Below are 19,050 nucleotides of genomic sequence, written 5' to 3' on the forward strand. Positions count from 1 at the left end.
CTCATAGCAATTGAATCCGTTTCCGTGGCAACTTTTGTCGTTGTTTATCCAATAAAGACACCACGTGCGGCACATTACAGTACAATAGAAGAGAAGATACAGGATGCCTGTAATTTTGAAGGATTACACCTGGGAACAAAACCAGGACCAAGTAATTGTTCGGGTTCCCTTTCCGGACAACCGGCTGTGCCGGAAGGAAGTGTTCACCAGTGCACAATTGTTGAAAATAAACAAATTTCCGTACTATTGGGAGATTCTGCTGAGATACCCTGTCCAAGAGGAAGCCAGTCGATGCTCGCTGCTAGAAAATGAAGTGATTTTCCAACTGCAGAAGACAGAAAGTGGTCAAGATTGGGAGCATCTGGAGCTGGACTGCCCCAAAGCCGAAAGGCGCCGGTTGAAGGAAGAACTACTAGCGGACCACCAAAAGCGGTTGGAGGAAAAATCAAAACAACGTGCCATTGAGAAGGATCAGAAAAAGAAGGATGAGATTTCCAAGCAGATCGAGCGTGACAGTAACGATAGAACGGAAGCTGAGAGACTTCTAGAGGAAAGCAAGAAGCGTGAAATGGAACGGATGGAGCAGGCGAGAAAAAAGGTACTGCCGAGGCGAGACACTCCTCGTCCTCAGCCGTTCAAAAAACCTCTCAGCGTGATGCCTTCGATCCGACAGAGTGGCGCAGTTCAGGTGACGTTCACCAAGCGCAACTTTGTCACTCCCAAGCGGGAGTCGATGGAGCCGGACGAGCAGGAATGGATAAGAAAGCAATCGCTGGCCAGAAAAGCGGTTGGTTTCGTTGATGATGGTGACCTCCGCCCGGAGGAACGCAACCCGGAGTGGCTGAAGCAAAAGGGGGATTCGTTTTTCCAACAGAAAAATTATCTGGCGGCGATTTCCGCCTACTCGGCGGGAATCCGACTGGCAAAGGAATACTATTCGCTGTATCTGAACCGATCGGCGGCTCATTTTGCGCTGGAGAATTATCAGAGATGTGTGAGTATGACTATTATAAGATTTGTAGATACGTGATTATATGGATTATGAATCAGAAATATCTATAAAGTGATGTTCTCAGAAGGTTTCATAGCAAATTTCAGAGTTCCGGCTAAAACCTGTACATTTGTACAAAAACAAGTGTGCTTATTTTTGCAATATGTTTAATCAATGGCATATACAATCCCTTTACACTTTACAATGATTTAACGCTAACGTAAGAACTAGCACAATAATCGCGAACACAGACGGAACACGACGAGTGATCAGACAAGACACTTATTGCTCTTACAGATATAAAAGGATTTTTTTTTTTTTTTTTAAGGGGGGATTTGTTAGTAGCTTAAGTATTCATGATAAATATTAGTAAATAATGAGTATGTGTGTCCAGTCACAAATGGTGACTTCTCAACACTGTTAGAAATTTGTAATTTTAATTGTTAGGATTTGTTTGCTTTCGCAATTAGGACTTATCATTCGTAGGGATTTAAACCTACTTGTCAGAAAAGGGGAAGTAAACTTACAACTAACTTAATTGCTAACTTATTGGCTATAAAGAGAGCTTATCGTAGCAATTGAGGATTGCAACGATTTTTGTCGAAAATTGTTAATAATTTTATTTGACATAGCTTCTAATGGTTCAACACCAGTAAGTCTATGTAATTCCAGTGTACCAAACCAAGGAGGACGCTTCAAAATCATTTTATTCTGAATCCTTTGGAGCGTTTTCTTCCTTGTTGAACAGCAACTTGACCAGATCGGTACAGCATAAAGCATTGCTGGTCTAAAAATTTGTTTGTAAATCAAAAGTTTGTTCTTTAAACAAAGCTTAGAATTCCTGTTAATGAGAGGATATAAACATCTCGTATATTTGATGCACTTGGCTTGTATACTCTCAATGTGCTCTTTGAAAATAAGTTTTTTATCATAAATTAGTCCCAAGTACTTAACCTTGTCGGACCAACTTAAAATAACCCCATTCATCTTGACAACGTGATTATTGTTTGGCTTGAGGAAAGAAGCCCTAGACTTATGCGGAAAAATTATCATTTGAGTTTTAGAAGCATTGGGAGAGATTTTCCACTTTTGCAAGTAGGAAGAAAAAATATCTAAACTTTTCTGCAATCGACTGCATATGACACGAAGACTTTTTCCTTTTACGGAAATGCTTGTGTCATCGCAGAACAATGACTTTGTGCATCCTGGAGGCAAATAAGGAAGATCTGAAGTGAATATGTTGTACAGGACTGGACCCAAGACTGAACCTTGAGGTACACCTGCTCTGACAGGAAATCTATCAGATTTGGAATTCTGATAGACAACCTGCAGACCATCAGTAAGATAATTTTTTAAAATTTTGATTAGGAAAATTGGAAAATTAAAAGTTTGCAATTTCGCAATCAAACCTTTATGCCAAACACTGTCGAATGCTTTTTCTATGTCTAAAAGAGCAGCTCCAGTGGAATAACCTTCAGATTTGTTAGCTCGTATCATATTAGTAACTCTGAGCAATTGATGAGTTGTGGAATGCCCATGGCGAAATCCAAACTGTTCATTTGCAAAAATTGAATTTTCGTTGATGTGTGACATCATTCTGTTAAGAATAATTCTCTCAAACAGTTTACTTATTGAAGAAAGCAAACTGATTGGTCGATAACTTGAAACTTCAGCTGGGTTCTTATCCGGTTTTAAAATGGGAGTAATTTTTGCATTTTTTCATAATCTGGGAAAATATGCAATTTTGAAGCAGCAATTGAAAATTTTTACTAAAAATTCCATTGTGCTCTCAGGGAGATGTTTGATTAGTATATTAAAGATTCCATCGTCACCAGGTGCTTTCATATTTTTGAAATTTTTAATAATTGATTAAATCTCATTCAAGTTAGTTTCAATTATTTCTGCAGGTGAAAAATTCTGGGAAGAAATTAAATCAAATTGACGTGTGACTTCATTTTCAATTGGACTCACAAAATTCAAATTTGAGTTATGAACACTCTCAAACTGCTGAGCAAGTCTTTGAGCCTTTTGTTCATTGGATACAAGAAAACGTTCACCATCTTTTAAAACTGGAATAGGCTTTGAAGGTTTCTTAAGAATCTTCGACAGCTTCCAAAATGGTTTTGAATATGGTTTCAATTTTTCAACTTTAGTCTCAAAATTTTGATTTCTCAGAAGAGTAAATCTATGTTTAATCTCTTTCTGTAAATCTTTAAAAATAGTTTTAAAAACAGGGCCACGAGAACGTTGATATTGACGTCTGCGGACATTTTTCAAACGAATTAGAAGTTGAAGATTTTCGTCAATTATTGATGAATCAAATTTCACTTGAGCCTTTGGAACAGAATAATTCCTGGCATCAACAATTGCACATTTTAATGCTTCCAAAGCGGAATCAATATTCACTTCGTTTTGCAAATCAAGCTCATTATTGAAATTTCTCTCAATATGAGTTTTGTATCTTTCCCAATTAGCCTTGTTATAATTAAAAACAGAGCTCATAGGGTTTAAAACTGATTCATGTGATAAAGAAAAAGTTATTGGAAGATGGTCAGAATCAAAGTCAGCATGTGTGATCAAATCACTACATACATGACTTTGATCTGTTAGCACCAAATCAATTGTTGAAGGGTTTCTTACAGAAGAAAAGCATGTAGGACTATTTGGAGACAAAATAGAATAGTATCCTGAAGAACAATCATTGAATAAAATTTTGCCATTGGAATTACTTTGAGAACTATTCCATGAACGATGTTTAGCGTTAAAATCGCCGATTATGAAAAATTTCGAACGATTTCTGGTGAGTTTTTGTAAATCACCTTTAAAATAATTTTTGAGCTCGCGTGTGCATTGAAATGGTAAATATGCTGCGGCAATAAATAAAATCCAAAGTTCAGTTTGAACTTCAATTCCCAAAGTTTCAATAACTTTCGTCTCAAGATGGGGAAGAGCACGATGTTTGATTCGGCGATGAATAACAATTACAACTCCACCGCCGGAACCCTGAATCCTATCATATCTATGAACCACGTAATTGGGATCATATTTTAATTTTATGTTAGGTTTCAAAAATGTTTCAGTAATAATTGCAATATGCACATTATTTACTGTTAAAAAATTAAAAAGCTCATTCTCATTGGCCTTCAATGAGCGAGCATTCCAATTTAATATTTTAATTGTTTTATTTAAAATCATTGCTAAATTTTAAATTAGAAACAATTTTAATAGTAAAATTTGTGCCTATTTGAATGGCTTCAAACATTGATTTTGCCTGCAACATGGCGTTCATAAGATCGAACATTGCCTGTTGCAAAGAAGAAAGTTTACCTGCCGTAATAGGCCCCAGGCAGTTGGCATTAGAAAAAATATTTTCGGTAGCAATATTAGCTGGAGTGATAGGTGTATAATTATTCTCTAGCGTGTTTTGCTTACCCATATTAACGGTCATTTTCGAACTACCAACACTAGGCGGTATAATGTTCGAACTACCTGTAACCTGTGCATAAGTTAAGCGGGTATGCAAAGAAGTAAACTATGCGTCACTGGTACGCTTGGAGAATTTAGTTTTGAAGTTGGTTTTAATTGAGAAATTGAATTTTGTTTACCTTGCCTTGCCTTAACAATTGCTAAACGGACTGGGCATTGATAATAATTTGACATATGGTTGCCGTTACAATTCGCACAGCGAAAATTTTTACTCTCTTTCACAGGACATGTGTCCTTTTTGTGAGAAGAGTCTCCACAATTAAGACATTTTTGGTCCATGTTACAGAATTTGGAACCATGGCCATAACGTTGGCAAGTACGGCATTGGGTGATATGCTTTTCACTTCCGCCATACTTCCTATAAATTTCCCACTTTACACGCACATTATACAAAGCATGTGCTTTTTCAAAAAAATTTAAGTTGTTAACCTCATTGCGGTTAAAATGAATTAAATAATTAACAAGGGAAATTCCAGTTCTCTGACTGTTTTCGCCTCGTGATTTTTGTTTCATTAGAATTACTTGGGTAGGGGCTATGCCAAGTAATTCTGTTAAAGTAAGTTTGATCTCATCAACGGTTTGATCGTTGGTGAGACCTTTCAAGACAACCTTGAACGGCTTAGCGTTCTTGGTGTCATATGTAAAAAATTTGTACATCTTGTCAGTTAAATACTGAACAAGACGATCACGACCCATTACTGAGTCGGCTAATAAGCGGCATTCACCTCTACGGCCAATTTGATAGGTAACTTTAACGTCAGAAACAAACGTTGAAAGTTCCTTTTTAAATATATTAAATTCAGAAGAAATAGTTACCACAATAGGTGGAACTTTCTCCTTTTTTAAAGATTTTATATTTTGTATAGTTTCATTATTAATAACTTCCATTTCACCAGCTTCTTGCTCAGGCAAAATATCAAAAGGATTGTCACTACAGACACTCGAAGTGTCAGAAAGAGATGCCTCTCTTTTCCTCCCCGCAGCGATGCGAGGTTTCTTTTTCCGTCCAGCCATTTCAGGTGATACGAAAAAAGTTAAAACAAATGTTAAATTCAAAAGTAGGTAGTCTTGAGAAAGACTGATGGGAAATAACTTTCTGGTAGTCTTTAAAAGACACACTGACAAAACACAAACTTTGAAGCTATAGGCAGTCAAAGACCAGTCCACAAGCAACCGAAAAAACGTCTGATCTGTAGGACAGTTCAAGACGCACTGATATAAAAGGATAATATAATAATTACCTTTCGTCTACCGGTTTCGGGCTACATATTGCCCATCGACAGGACGAGATCCCATGTCCAACGGTTGGACATGGGATCTCGTCCTGTCGATGGGCAATATGTAGCCCGAAACCGGTAGACGAAAGGTAATTATTATATTATCCTTTTATATCTGTAAGAGCAATAAGTGTCTTGTCTGATCACTCGTCGTGTTCCGTCTGTGTTCGCGATTATAATCCCTTTACAATTATGGGTCAGTCAACGTGTTGCCTAAATGTTGAAAAATGAATATAAAATCGGAAAAGTTATCAACTACGAATGTTTTACTATCTATTTCTGTTTTCCGATGTATACTTTCGATCGACACTTAGTTTCACTGCAGCTGATGTGTGTAAATCGGTTAAGAAGAAAAATAGTACTTGCATGGCAAAAGACACAATTATGGGTCACTTTTGGCCTTCAAGATCATTTAGTTTATAAAACCATAAAAATCCATCACAAAAGTTATTTTATTGTTGTAAAAGCTTGATAATAAGTTATTTTTTTAAGTTGTGATGTATTTTCATGCAAAAGCAATAAAAATAGCCAAAATATGGACTGACCCACAATTGTGCACCGCAAAACGTGACATTACTACAATTATGGGTCACTTCACTTATTGCACCGAGCAGAATTATTGTTTTTAGTAACATTTTCAACATTAAATCATTTCAATCGTATGAATAGGGTTACAATTGAGTTATAAAAAATACCACTGTCAATGAAAATTGTTCAGTTTCGTGAGAATAGACGTATTTGCGTAAAAGTGACCCATAATTGTAGCTGACCCATGATTGTGGAGGAACTGTAATATTTTTCTACGTCTTTAAACAAACTAAAAGTAACAAATTGTGGACTTGTAAACATTTTTTTCTTTTTGAAGTTTCAACGTCGGTTTGCATGGTTCCCTTCTGCGCGATCCTAATACTAACATGGTTAACATGCACAAAAAATGTCATTATTATTACTATTATTGTTACAATTAATCCGTCTACATGAATAAAACCCCAACTACTAGCTATTACAACTACACTTTAAGCGGACAAGTTAATAAGTTTTAAACGGGTTCGATAGTTTCATACGATTGAGAAAAATGAAATACAGTATTTGTTCGCTAACTGGGCACGCTTTAACTGGGCTTCTTTTTAACTGGGCGCTCGCTAATTGGGACGATTCCCAGTTCAACAAAACAACAAACGTAAATGATCAAAACAAATGAAGGTCACGTAAATGTGGAACATTAAAGGATGATGCTGCTTCTTGTTGGTTTCGCGGTCAACTTTCTAGTTTAGTCTTCTAGTTTCGGATCTAAAAGCAACGTAAACAGTAACAATACGAATAGAACTTTCTGCCTGACGATCAACTTGAAAATTCAAACATTGTTTTTTTTTGTTAACACAACACGGCACAATTAAACATTTTATGAAATTAGAGCATTAGTCTGCTGTTCATTGAAATTCCTTTCGATGTTTATTTAAGTTTGAAATGACATCCTAGTTACTTCGTCTTCTTCTTCGGGTGGGTTATCTAGCTGGTCGCCGGAGGCGAATTATTTGTGCTCTAGGCCCAGGTAAATAATGTCAAAACCTCCAGGAGCAATTCAACCTGACGAACTGGTCGATGATGGCAACCAATAGAGCATAGGTGAGCGAATTCACACTGGATTCTGGACTGAACACCTCCCTGACACCGTATTCCCATTACCAATAGTTTGACAGTACCCCCATTATGACGAACCCCTCGATGCCGAGCCCCAAACAACAATGGCCGCAAAGGGAAGACATCTGACGTGCCCTTCACTCCCGTTCAGTGTTGCCTGATCTATCGATGTCGCTGTTTATAGCAGTGTGAAGCACAGCAGTGTCACATGCCATTTCATTCCCGCGTATACAAAAATACAGGCTACGAACGTGTCAGGGAGGTGGGACTGAAGGTTTCAACGGCAATTATATGTTGAAAATGGAGAACGTAGTGCCTGTTGTCACTAAAGGCCTAGAGTTAAAGTTTGGCCGACTGAATTCCCATCGATCTGGCAGCCATTCCAGAAATACAAAAAACTGGCAACATTGCAAGAAATAAAAGTTAATACATGACTACTCGTATTTTTCAGTTTCATAGTTATTGGTTTTGTTTTGTTATATATAGTTTTGGCAATTTGTTTTGTTATGTATAGTTGTGAAAAATGGTGTGCTGTTTACTATTCTGTTCAAATCGATTAACACGAGATTTTAAAAACAAGCTTTCTTCGATTCCCCACCGATAAAAATCATCGCCGAAAATGGCTTAAGTTTTGTGAATTACCAAAAGATTTTTAATAACAGAAATGACACGTCTTTGTAGCGAAAGTTTGGCGTTTTGAAATTATCAATCCAAATAAAAAATAAATTTTGCAGTTCCACTCTAATCACGATAATTTATACTTTAAAAAAGTAGGGTAGAGCGGGGCTAGTCGGTCATTTTTGGTCAAAATGTTCTGTAACTTTTTGTGGGAAATATTATGGCAAAAACTCATAACATGGAAATGTTGTGTTAAGTCTATAGCATCTAGGAAAAATATTAACTGTACAGAATAGTTTATGATTTTGCGGATATTCTATGTTTTTTGAGTGGATGTCAAATTGGCCAACTAGCCCCTCAGCTGGGGTAAGTTGGTTGGGATGTGGGGTAAATTGGCCATTTATATTTCGGAAGGACAATTAAGTTTTTCTTCCTCGCTGCATTTGCGGCAGCCTTTGGCGTCTCAGCGGAGGTCAAACCGCACCCGGTTTTTTGTTCATACATTTGCTTTCCGGAATCCCAAACAATGAAAAAAGTAACTCATGTTACTCTTTAATACCTGATGAGAAGTATATGTTTAAATCTCTCTTATAGTTTGGTTGCAAACTAAATCAAAGACAATACGGATTAAACTGAGAACCAGAGCCAAATTCTAGATTCGCATCTGCAATCACAAGCACAAAACTATAGCTACTTTAGCTTTTTTCTTTTTTTTTTTTGTTGTTGAAAGCTTGCTTTCGCCGAAATTTTCATCAGGTAGAAGGCATTTGTCGATGCATTAGTGTACGTTATAGTTATTTGAGATCAATGACTCAGCATTTATAGTGTGCAATAAAAGATTTATCAAAATGACAATGCAATGGAGATAACTTTTACCAAATATATAAATTCAAATAAATGGTTTTACTAAACAATAAAAAATGCTGTTTTCGCTTGGACCAAGATTGCATCACGACAGCACTATTCCTCAAATCGTATTTAATTGGTTACTTGAATACATTTATGATGTCCATATGACCAGCCAGCCCCGCTAGTATGTGACCAACTAGCCCCTCACGTATTAAATATGAAAATTACTTGAAATATATGAAAATAAAATTTTGGCGAAAGTTTGCTTTACACAACTTAAAACTAACGGAAATGACTCTCATAATACGTTGAGCCATGTTCATTTCCGTTTGGCTAACTTTGTTTAGACAAAAAGTTTCGACTTGAAAACCGAGTAAAATTGATGGCCAATTTGGCACCAACCTGTATTTATTATACGTCTAAATTAAAACTGTACTTCATTTCGTCATTTAGTTTCCCTGGTTATCTACTACGTATCACACATATAACCCGATTTTTTTTATACGTAGATTCGAAGATATTCTCATTGACCAACTTACCCCGTAACCAACTAGCCCCGCTCTACCCTACTAAAAGTTACCGGGACAATGCCTTTATATAAGTTTGTGGCTCTAGTGGCAAGTAAGACACCGAATAATATGTCGATCATTTACGGTCACGCCACTTTATCATTACGGTCACTGGTTACCTAATATCCGTTCGAAATTCCATGCATCACCAACAGCCGTAGTAACTCAGAACCTCATCTAGTTGTCAAGAGTGAGGAAAAACAAAAATATACAGAAATGCCTATTTATCGCAGAAATAACTTTCGGTAATGAGGCGACGTTGAAGTTTTTTTGGAGTAAGAAGAAATTTTTAGAAAAAAAACATAGAAAAACAGTTGTAAACTTTAATAACATAACATGTTAATAACATATTTTAAAATTCGTACCTAACACACTGCATTTTCACAATTTGAGCGATAAAATTACTAGAGGATACATACAACTAACATCAAAATTTAATCAGAAGCAAAATAAGAAGAATATAGAAAGTATAGCAGGTCAATGGCGTTATGATTTTTGTACCCATTTGAAATATTTTTGTTACATACGAGTTCCATCCATGCTAAATCACAATACTTCCCATGTACTAAGCCAAATAAGCCGTTGAGAGCAAAAGTGGTACATGTGCCATTAGGTAAATTTTTCAGGAGACGCGATAAACGAAAACACTCAAATAGTTAATTATTTTCAACAATTTTTTCCAACATAACTGCACTAAATCATTGCTGGAAAGGTTTCAAAAGACGGTACATGAAAACATAACGAGTTCTGGTTGAGAAACTTACACAAACTTCAATGGGAAAACATGTACCACTTTTGTTCTATGGGAAAAATAATGACAACCAGAAAACGTTGAGAGTAAAAGTGGTACATGTCCAGTGTGAGCATGAATGATGCATTATAGCTCTCTAATCTGAAGACATAGAACATTCATGTCTTCAGCAGAGTTGTCCAAGTGATTGAGTACTATTGAATAATGATCTGTTTGTTAAGTAATTCTGTCTCTTCGTGGCGCTAGTGTATATGTATTTGGTAACAGCATACGATTTGATACTGAAATAGGTGAAACACTAGCGCCACGTAGTGAGAAATTTCCAAAGCAGACAGATCTTCATCTAAAAGTACTCAATCACTTGACCAACTTTGCTGAAGACATGATTGTCTTATATCCTAAGATCCTCGACTTACAATTCATCTAACATGCCAGACTGGACATGTACCACTTTTGCTCTCAACGAAATGGTGATTATGTTATTTACCAAAAATTGTTTTGGTTATAACTTTGGTTTAGGTTGTCAGATCTCGGTTTTTCTTGGACATACTAGTACATTACTGCGTTCTACATCAATTTATGCAAAAAACCCAAAAAGTGCAAAAATGGCACATGTACCACTTTTGCTCTCAACGGCTCAAATGTAACAAGTCAAACATTCTTATGTTCGATTGGAACGAGTTTTGACAGTTCGATTGGAACTTTTCAGTGACAGTCGTCCAAACTTTATCTTTAAGGCTTTGGTTGTCACCGGTGCATATCACCTTACTCACCACAGCGTTGACTATGAGGCTTATTACGGGAGTCACTTCACGGTGAAGTGACAACCGTAATAGGCACGGTGAAAGTGATTCCCATTTGATTTGCACGCGTCTTTTTTCACCGTGAGATTTTTCCACTTCGTTCTCACCGTGAGGTGACAACCGTAATAAGCCCCTATATCTTTGTTGTTCCAAGCCATCATACCGTCAATACTAATGCCGGAAGTCTTCCTTGTGGCACTGGTCATTCTTTTTGACGTCTGTTGCTCTCATACATGCCGTCCTCTCATTCTGTCCTCGGTCGCACGTCCGCGTTTCTGATTTGCTTTCCATGGTTCTTTTGGTTGTTCTCGTTGATCTAAACATTTTGTCTCGCAACCGCGAAAAAATGGGAGTGGATTACGACAAAGCCGAAAAGTACTGTCACATACATCCACATTCAGACCGCCGACATATACCACCACCCAATGTAATTCATTCTTCCAAAAACGCATAAGGGGCCATCCACATACCACGTGGACAGATTTTTAACGATAATGACCCCCCCCCCTCCCCCTCCGTGGAAAACTGGACAACTGTCCATATAAATTCTAAACAAATTGTATGGACCGTGGACATTAGCCACCCCCCCCCCCCTCCCAAAGCTGTCCACGTGGTATGTGAATGGCCCCTAAGGTCAGCATACACTGAAAAATGGTTTGAGCCGAAAACCATAAGTTTTTCCATCATACCCGCGCAAAATAAAGATGGTTAAGAGATATAGTGTTAGGTATCAAAAACGTGTCATGCTGGCAATGAAGACTGTCCCGCGTCAAAGGATATTGTACGATCGAAATGCTGAAACTCTTCAACTTCTGCAGGAGGCGCGCGTGCCGAACATTTTGGATTGGTTTGCAACGCTCTGTCAAGAGCTGTCCGTTGTCGATGTAAATCAACATTCAGGAGTTTGAAGCACGTTCTCTTCAACTGATGGAAATGACGAACTTCTGACCCAACTCAAATTATAGCATGTTGAAATTGGGAATTTGGGATATCTCAGGGAATTTTAAGTGAATTTCAATACTTGGAATCGTTTCGATGAATTGGTTGCTAGTCAGAAGGACATTCGTGCCGACACAAATTGTTCATTATTCCTACTCTTCCATTTCCTTCGCTAACTTTCATATACCTACACGATAAATATTCAGTACGAATTAAAATAAACGAGCTGTGGGACTCAAAATATGGTATGAAGCGTCTAATCGAGGCTTGACCAAATTCAATTGTAAAGTTTCGTAACAATCTAGATTCTGAATGACGGTAACTTTCTGAACAAATCAAAACTCTACTTTCTCTTTCGTCAGGCTGAAGACTGCTCAACGGCATTTGATCTGCTCCAGCCACCGGTCGAGGCTAATCGGAAAGCTCGTGTAGCCTGTCTAGCCCGCAGAGGAGCTGCTCTGGCCAAGCTGGGCTTCCTTCGCCAGGGCTTCGAAGAAATGGTTGCAGCCGCCAAGCTGGACCCAGACAACGATGGTCTTCGAGCAGAAGTTCAAATGTTACAACAAAAGGTAGAGCAGGAGGATTCTGACTAACGTGTTTTATTAACAATAAAATTCAATGAATCCAGTAAATTAATCTTCACTACTACTCCACCCGGGTTTTTTCCCTAAACCATGAGACGGCGGGGTCTTGTTGATTTCCAGTACATTAATAAGCGCCAGCGGCGAGGGATCTCTTCCACGAAATCGTCGAAACACTTCGGATGGGTGACAGCCTCCACCGAGGGCTAGGAAAGTGTCTCGGAAACGGAGACCGACATCGGATTGTTGTCCCTTTGGTTTAGCTTCAACAAATGCGCTGTACACATCGGCCGCAACCATGCGAGACCAGAGCCTGCTATAGTAAGCCGCTCCCCAATCACCGGAGAAGATAGAACTCATCGAGCACGGATGGGCATCCTTTTTGTCCAGTGCAAAAGTGTGGAACTGGGGGTAGAGTTTTCTCACAATCTCCAGCCAGTAACCCGATTGTATGTGCAGCTCCAAGTCTAGATTAGAAAAATAAAGCTCTCGACAAAGTTCGTAGCCGGCCAGATGGGTGTGACGTTTTTGGATCGATTCAACACATTGATCCGGAAGGGTTTCTCCCGTTCCATAGTGGCTGCTAATCGAGCGAATCACGTCCGGATCTTGCAGTAGACTGGTGAGTACAAATCCAGAAATTTCAACCGCGTCCCATTCGACATTCGATAGACCAGCCACCTCACTGTAGTGCGTTTCCGTTAGCATGTGCTGTAGAGCATGGCCAAATTTGTGGAACAGAATCTGTACGTCATCAATAGTTAAAAGTGATGGTTTTCCGTACAAAGGTACTGGGAAGTTGCATATCAGAGCGGCCAGCGGTTTCTCTTCTGCTACAACGCTGCGATTTACGATTCCCACCATCCAACCAGAGTTTCCAACAACCGATATTTTCTCCTCTTCTCTACTGTATAGATCCGTATAAAATCCAGCAATCGGTTCGGTTCCTTTGCTAGCGTCGAAAATATCATAAAATCGGACATCTTCATGCCACGTATCAACGCCGGTCCGTTCTACAATCCGTATGTCTAGCAGTGATTCGGCTAGGCTAAACAATCCGCTTAAAACCTTCGGCATTGGAAAATATTCTTTAAGAGCTTCTTTGTCGAATTGGTGCAGCTCTGCGAACTGTCGTCGCTTCCAATACGGAACATCGTAGATGTCCAGCGTGTCTTTAAAGCCATTATCACGAGCAAATGGCTCCAAATCCGCCATTTCACTGTCCAAAGCAGGACGAGCAAACCGCAGCAGTTCATCCAGCGTGTCACGTAATTGCTCAACCGATCCGGCCATCTTCGTTTTCATCGACATGTGCACGTAGCTTTCGAACCCCAAAATCTTGGCTTGCCGCTTTCGTAACGATCGAATCATCTCGAGATGGGTGCTATTTTCGAGTGCTCTGTCGGAATTGTTAGAACATTTGCGTGTATCGGCCTGCCACAAGTTCCAGCGTTGCGTTCTATCTGGACAGTACTCCAAAAAACTCTGCACCACAAACGGTTGCAGAGTGATCTTCCAGGGACCCTTCACAACCTGAGACTGATCTACGGCAAGAGCTTGCAAAACCGAAGGCGGAAACTCCTTCATCACAGCTGGGTCTTTTACGACGTGTGAAAACTTTTTCACAGCTACCTCTCGTTTGCCGTGAAATTTCGACCGCTCTTGGGACAACTTCATCAGTACATCCCGTAAGTCCACCTTCGCTGGTTCGTCTACTTTGACTCCGTTTAGTTCCGATTCCAACAGGTATTTATTGATAAGTCTACAACACGAATTAAAATTATCAGTGTCTTTTTCATCAATCGCATTAAAATTTACATTACCGATTTTCTTCCAGCGAAAATTTGTTTTCCTTCCCAACGATGGCACTTTGCAGGGCATTGTATATCGGCAGACTGTTGAACTTAAATCTCCGAGCTGCCCGCGCTCGTTCGTGTATCGTCATGTAGCTTTTAGTCGGCATTTTAGAGCTGTTACCAAGATACAGTGTCTTAGCCACACCCCATGTTGTCTCTAGGGGAGTGACCACCTGCTCCAACGGTACAAGAATGTCTTTGATCACATCCAGGCCACCTTCTGCAGCGGTAATTTTCTCCTCCAGCGCACGTACAGATCGTTCCACCCCGGCCGCCTGTTGACCGATGGTTCCGACACACTTTTCGATGGTTACATTGTTGAACTCCGGTAAGCCATTCTCCGAACGGGTCAGCGGATTTCGTCCCGGTAAATCTTCACCAATTTCCGGCACTCTGGAAGCGGAAATGAGTGAGCTTAAGCCCTCAAGAGTGAAATTGACAGTAAACTTACAGTACGATATATCCGTGACGTTTTGGATTTGCCAGCAAATTGGAGCGATTCAGGAGCAAACGTTTTCCGCAGAATGAAACAGCCATGGTTATGCGTAAAATCAAACCAGCATGCTTCTTTTTAAATCTACAGGCGCCTATTGCGTTGTTCCCGTGTGACTTTCCGGCGCTTTTTTCACCTTCGCCAGCAATGGTTTGTTTTCGTATTCGTAATGTTTTTTCAATTCACGAGTGCTGCAAAACGTTGACGTTTAGTGCCGTGTAAAGTTATCGATCACACACACGCACACTGCTAGAGCAGAGTAAGCGTACCTTTTTGCTGATACACCGCTCATGCAGTGCTGCCGCATGTTCTTTCCTATTTTTAGGTTCAATAAGAAGAAAACTTTTCGCTTTTATAATTAATTCAAGGATATATCGGATAGACTTGAAGTATGTGTGTGATTTTAGAAAAATGTTATTTTAGGTATTATTTCTCGGGCAGAGTAACTATATTTAGGGATACCATCCGTCCTGATTTAGCAGGACATGTCCTGATTTTGAGATCCGTTTGGAGCGTCCTAAAGCTATCCAGCTTTTTTCGCAACATAATGGCGGTCGCTATAATGCGTGTTCGTAATAAGCAAACCCCTTCTGCTTACGTCAGTTTTGGGATTTCTGAGAAATTGGCAACACAAATGTTACTATAGATTTATTTCTCTTTTGATAAAATGCGTGAAGACTTCAATTTGACATGAGCAGAGTTGTCAAAAGGGTCAATGATTTAATACGAACTTTGCATTTTAGCGTCCGCCATTATGGGGTGTAAAAAGCTGGATATCAATTTTAATATCATTTGAAAAAGCCACGTTTTCTGAGCAAAGAGTGTTTTTTAAAAAATGTTTATCGTTCTCCTTGGATTTTAAAATGAAGAATAAAAAACTGCTCGAAATATCTTGAATGGCATTTCGTACACGTACGATATGTGGGAGAGTTGTCATTTAAGGTATTTCGAGCAGTTTGTTATCCTTCATTTAAAAATCGAAGGATAACGGTAAACAGTTCACGCGACTGCATTTTTTAGGTATCCACTAACGCCTAATGAATCAAAGTTGCAAAATTGTATCGTCCGAGAAATACTTAAAATAAATAAATGAGGGGCGTATTTTGGAGTGTAAATCTCAAATTACGTGTTTTATTTATTGATACCTTAAAAAAAAAAAAGAAAACACCTGATATCAAATTTGTACCGGAAAAAGTTGTCCTGATTTTAAACCCCGACCAAATGGTAACCCTAACTATATTGAACAATCGAACTACAATCAGACAGATGAAAAAAGCAGGCTTCTTCCGTTCTCTTGATTTTTGCCCAAATTTCCTTTTCTACCTGCCAAACCTCTTGGAGAACTAGACTTTCTCTCACACAGAGTGAGTAATTATCCACATTTAGGCGAAGAGTATTTCAGTCGCAGAGTTCCTTTTCACTCTTTATCATCACGTGTTAGGGATAAACCTTTCTTTGCTCTCTCAGTTTAAGAGGGAGTAGTCTTCGTTGGCATCTCCTTTACTAGAAGAGAAGTTGGCCAAATATCAAAACATTTAGGTTTATATTGAAGCCACATCCTAACCGTTTTCGAATTTAATATTATAGGAAGATTCACAACTCACCATGTGTGCGTATTCTGCAGAAAGTTCGATTTTATACTGTTTTTGTCGCACCCCAGAGCGATGTGAACGGTAACGCAATGCTCAGTTGGTCGCCGAGCAATTTATTTCATTTTTCTTGCGTGCGCGGATGCTCTGTCAAATTAAGAGCGTTTTTTCGTCAGAGAAACTATTACTTTGCGCTCTTTCTACAGCAGATGGTGTGATGCACATTGAATGTAAGCTCGCAGTTGTTAAGAGGGAAGAAAACTCTTTCTCTTTAAGATGAAGATGAGCAAAACAAAGCCTGGAAAAAGTACATATTCAAAGTTTCCAATGTTGTCCCGTTTCTTGATCTTCAGAAGAACAGATTAAATACGCACTTCTAATTTAAACCTGCAATCTAGCCAGCAATAATAATTTATTTTGCATGTTCAATCTGGTAATCCTGTGAATTTTAAACACAGCAATTGATATTCGTTGACCAAACCCAACAAACCATTTTGTTGAATAACGGCTAATAAGCTATCGAAATCCGCTTAATAATAACCTAATAAGCTATAAACCACAAAATAGTCTTTTGTAAAGTTTTATTTTGCAAAGAAATTTTTTATAAATTTTTAGACGTTTGTTTTTCTCCAGTTTCTTTTGTTAAGTACAGCAGCACACCCGAAAAAATAACGATGTATTTTGCGGTGAGAACAGTAAACACACAATGTTTTTTATTGTAACCTAAGACAAGAGGCGACAGCTGGTCACCGTTACATGCAACCAATTTGAACCGGCTGCTGATTGGCTGAATCCGATAACGCAATCGTCACGTAGAAAAAACAACGAGGTTACTTTTCACTGTAAAGCAGTGATGCTGGAGAGTCATAATTTAGCTATTATAATTGTTCATAAATAATGATGCAAAAGTATGCACATGATATTACCGAGTAATGTATTTCACTGTTATAACTTTAAAAATGCATTGATTAATCGTTGTTTACTATTTCGGTTGAAGTCCAAGAAACTTAGGAAGAAAAAATTTGATAGTAGAAGTATGCTTTATTAAACATAAAATAATAAATAAAAATTGAGTATTATTCGCCTATATATTGCAATTTTAATTTGTTTTATTTTGATTGACCTGCAGAAATTGTTAAAAATAATCATTCTGGCATCAACGGTATGGAACGTTTAAAAAATTTCGACGGGGATGACGGCCGTTACGAAAAGAAAAATAAGAAGCCAGCTGTCGCGTCTTGTCTTAGATTGTAACCATAAAAACATGGTATTTTTACTGTAAGCTTGGAAACGATTTTTGTCATTACCATGTTTCAACAACGCTCTTTCGTTGTTGCATCTACCACCGACAATATTTTTGCTATGAAAAACATTGTCGGAGACTTCTAAATGTACGGGAAAAATGCCTGGAAAAATGCTGTTAAGATACATTACAACCCCCCTTTTTCATGGTAAAAATGGCAAAAACTACGTTTTTATTGTTCTGGACAATATTGTCCTTTCACAAAAAAATCAGAATGCAGAGTATTTTTAAGAAAAAGAAGAAGCAGCACCCGCAACTGACAGACATCTCAAACACTGGTAAAAAAGTGCTGTAAGGAATAGCATTCAATACACGTTCAACTGGGGTAGTGAAATGTTCGTAATTAAAATACAAAAATATCCGAATAAGTTTTATTCTCTACACCTCATTAGTTAATTAGAGTCTTTTTATTTGTTTCTTAGGTTTTCATTTGTCTTGATCAAGCAAAGAATATCATATTCATCATCAAAGGCATGTACCATTTATTGCCATCAGCGATGGGCACCATTTCGTCTGTTTTTAGATCGGTTAGTGAATATGATACGACAACATCGGGTACGGGTTTGTTAAACTTCGCATGCTTTTGGCGATTTGATGTTTTTATCACAACAATGCCATGATATATAAAATAAAAGTCGTGGGACAACTATGTCTATAAAGCTCAATTTTGAAGATGCAGGAGACAGACATATAAACGATGCGCTGTACACTTTTGCGGTACTGGAAAACATTTATGTTATCTCAGGAAACAAATTTTCAAAAAAAAAAAAGACTTTCTGAAGCATAGGAATTCTCAAGCTGGAACCAACAGAAGCTATGGGGAAACTAGGCCTTACAAAAAAAAAAAAAAACACTAGATTTTAACGTTTATTGCATCTCTAAGGAATTTGGCATCACAATTTTTTATATCGAAAATTTTTTCATTGTTAAAAAAGTATAATTTTACCCGCACGACTTCCCGAAGTCCGATTGTGCTGAAATTTAGAATAGTGACTTCTTTCGAGAAGACGAAACTCTTGAGCCGTACCTCTAAATCTCTGAACGAAATTCAGAGGTCTTTTTTCCCATATATCTCATCGACACAATTTTTTGTTGAGGTTTTAGCCGGCGGTCATTCAGTAGTCAATGAAAACTATGTTATATTGCATTCTGTTTAAGCAACATCAAATAATGGATTATAACTAGTTTATTCGTAGAACATTCTGATTGCAAACCATATCAATGCGGCTCTGCTGCATAGTCGAGGGCAATGAATCAAGGCGGCTTCAATGCTATTCAATTTCAATTGAAGTAAATTAAGAGTG

The 19,050-nt window shown here is 38.3% G+C and overlaps 2 protein-coding genes across 2 annotated transcripts; one reads left to right on the forward strand and one right to left on the reverse strand.

The window, feature by feature from the left end:
- Nucleotide 1: 1 nt before the first annotated feature.
- Nucleotides 2–12,545, forward strand: LOC129726476 (dynein axonemal assembly factor 4-like). Its single transcript, XM_055683223.1, has 2 exons — nt 2–994; nt 12,287–12,545. Exons 1-2 carry the CDS (start codon nt 104–106, stop codon nt 12,515–12,517), a joined length of 1,122 nt encoding a protein of 373 aa, XP_055539198.1. The 5' UTR covers nt 2–103; the 3' UTR covers nt 12,518–12,545.
- LOC129726474 (uncharacterized) lies at nt 12,508–15,066 on the reverse strand. Its single transcript, XM_055683209.1, has 3 exons — nt 14,813–15,066; nt 14,329–14,754; nt 12,508–14,267 (listed from the first exon to the last, which is right to left on the reverse strand). The coding sequence occupies exons 1-3, from the start codon at nt 14,896–14,898 to the stop codon at nt 12,557–12,559; spliced, it is 2,223 nt and encodes a 740-aa protein (XP_055539184.1). The 5' UTR covers nt 14,899–15,066; the 3' UTR covers nt 12,508–12,556.
- Between the last annotated feature and the right edge of the window lie 3,984 nt (nt 15,067–19,050).

The sequence above is a fragment of the Wyeomyia smithii genome, chromosome 1, assembly GCF_029784165.1.
Source record: "Wyeomyia smithii strain HCP4-BCI-WySm-NY-G18 chromosome 1, ASM2978416v1, whole genome shotgun sequence".
NCBI classification, from domain to species: domain Eukaryota; kingdom Metazoa; phylum Arthropoda; class Insecta; order Diptera; family Culicidae; genus Wyeomyia; species Wyeomyia smithii.

Bases quoted from the DNA above. Each gene is read 5' to 3' on its own strand.
- LOC129726476 (XM_055683223.1), top strand. From the start codon at position 104: ATGCCTGTAATTTTGAAGGATTACACCTGGGAACAAAACCAGGACCAA. The intron at 995-12,286 runs GTGAGTATGACT...CTCTTTCGTCAG, and splicing joins TGGAGAATTATCAGAGATGT to GCTGAAGACTGCTCAACGGC.
- LOC129726474 (XM_055683209.1), bottom strand. From the start codon at position 14,898: ATGGCTGTTTCATTCTGCGGAAAACGTTTGCTCCTGAATCGCTCCAAT. The intron at 14,755-14,812 runs GTAAGTTTACTG...TTCCGCTTCCAG, and splicing joins CGTCACGGATATATCGTACT to AGTGCCGGAAATTGGTGAAG. The intron at 14,268-14,328 runs GTAATGTAAATT...TTCGTGTTGTAG, and splicing joins TTTTCGCTGGAAGAAAATCG to ACTTATCAATAAATACCTGT.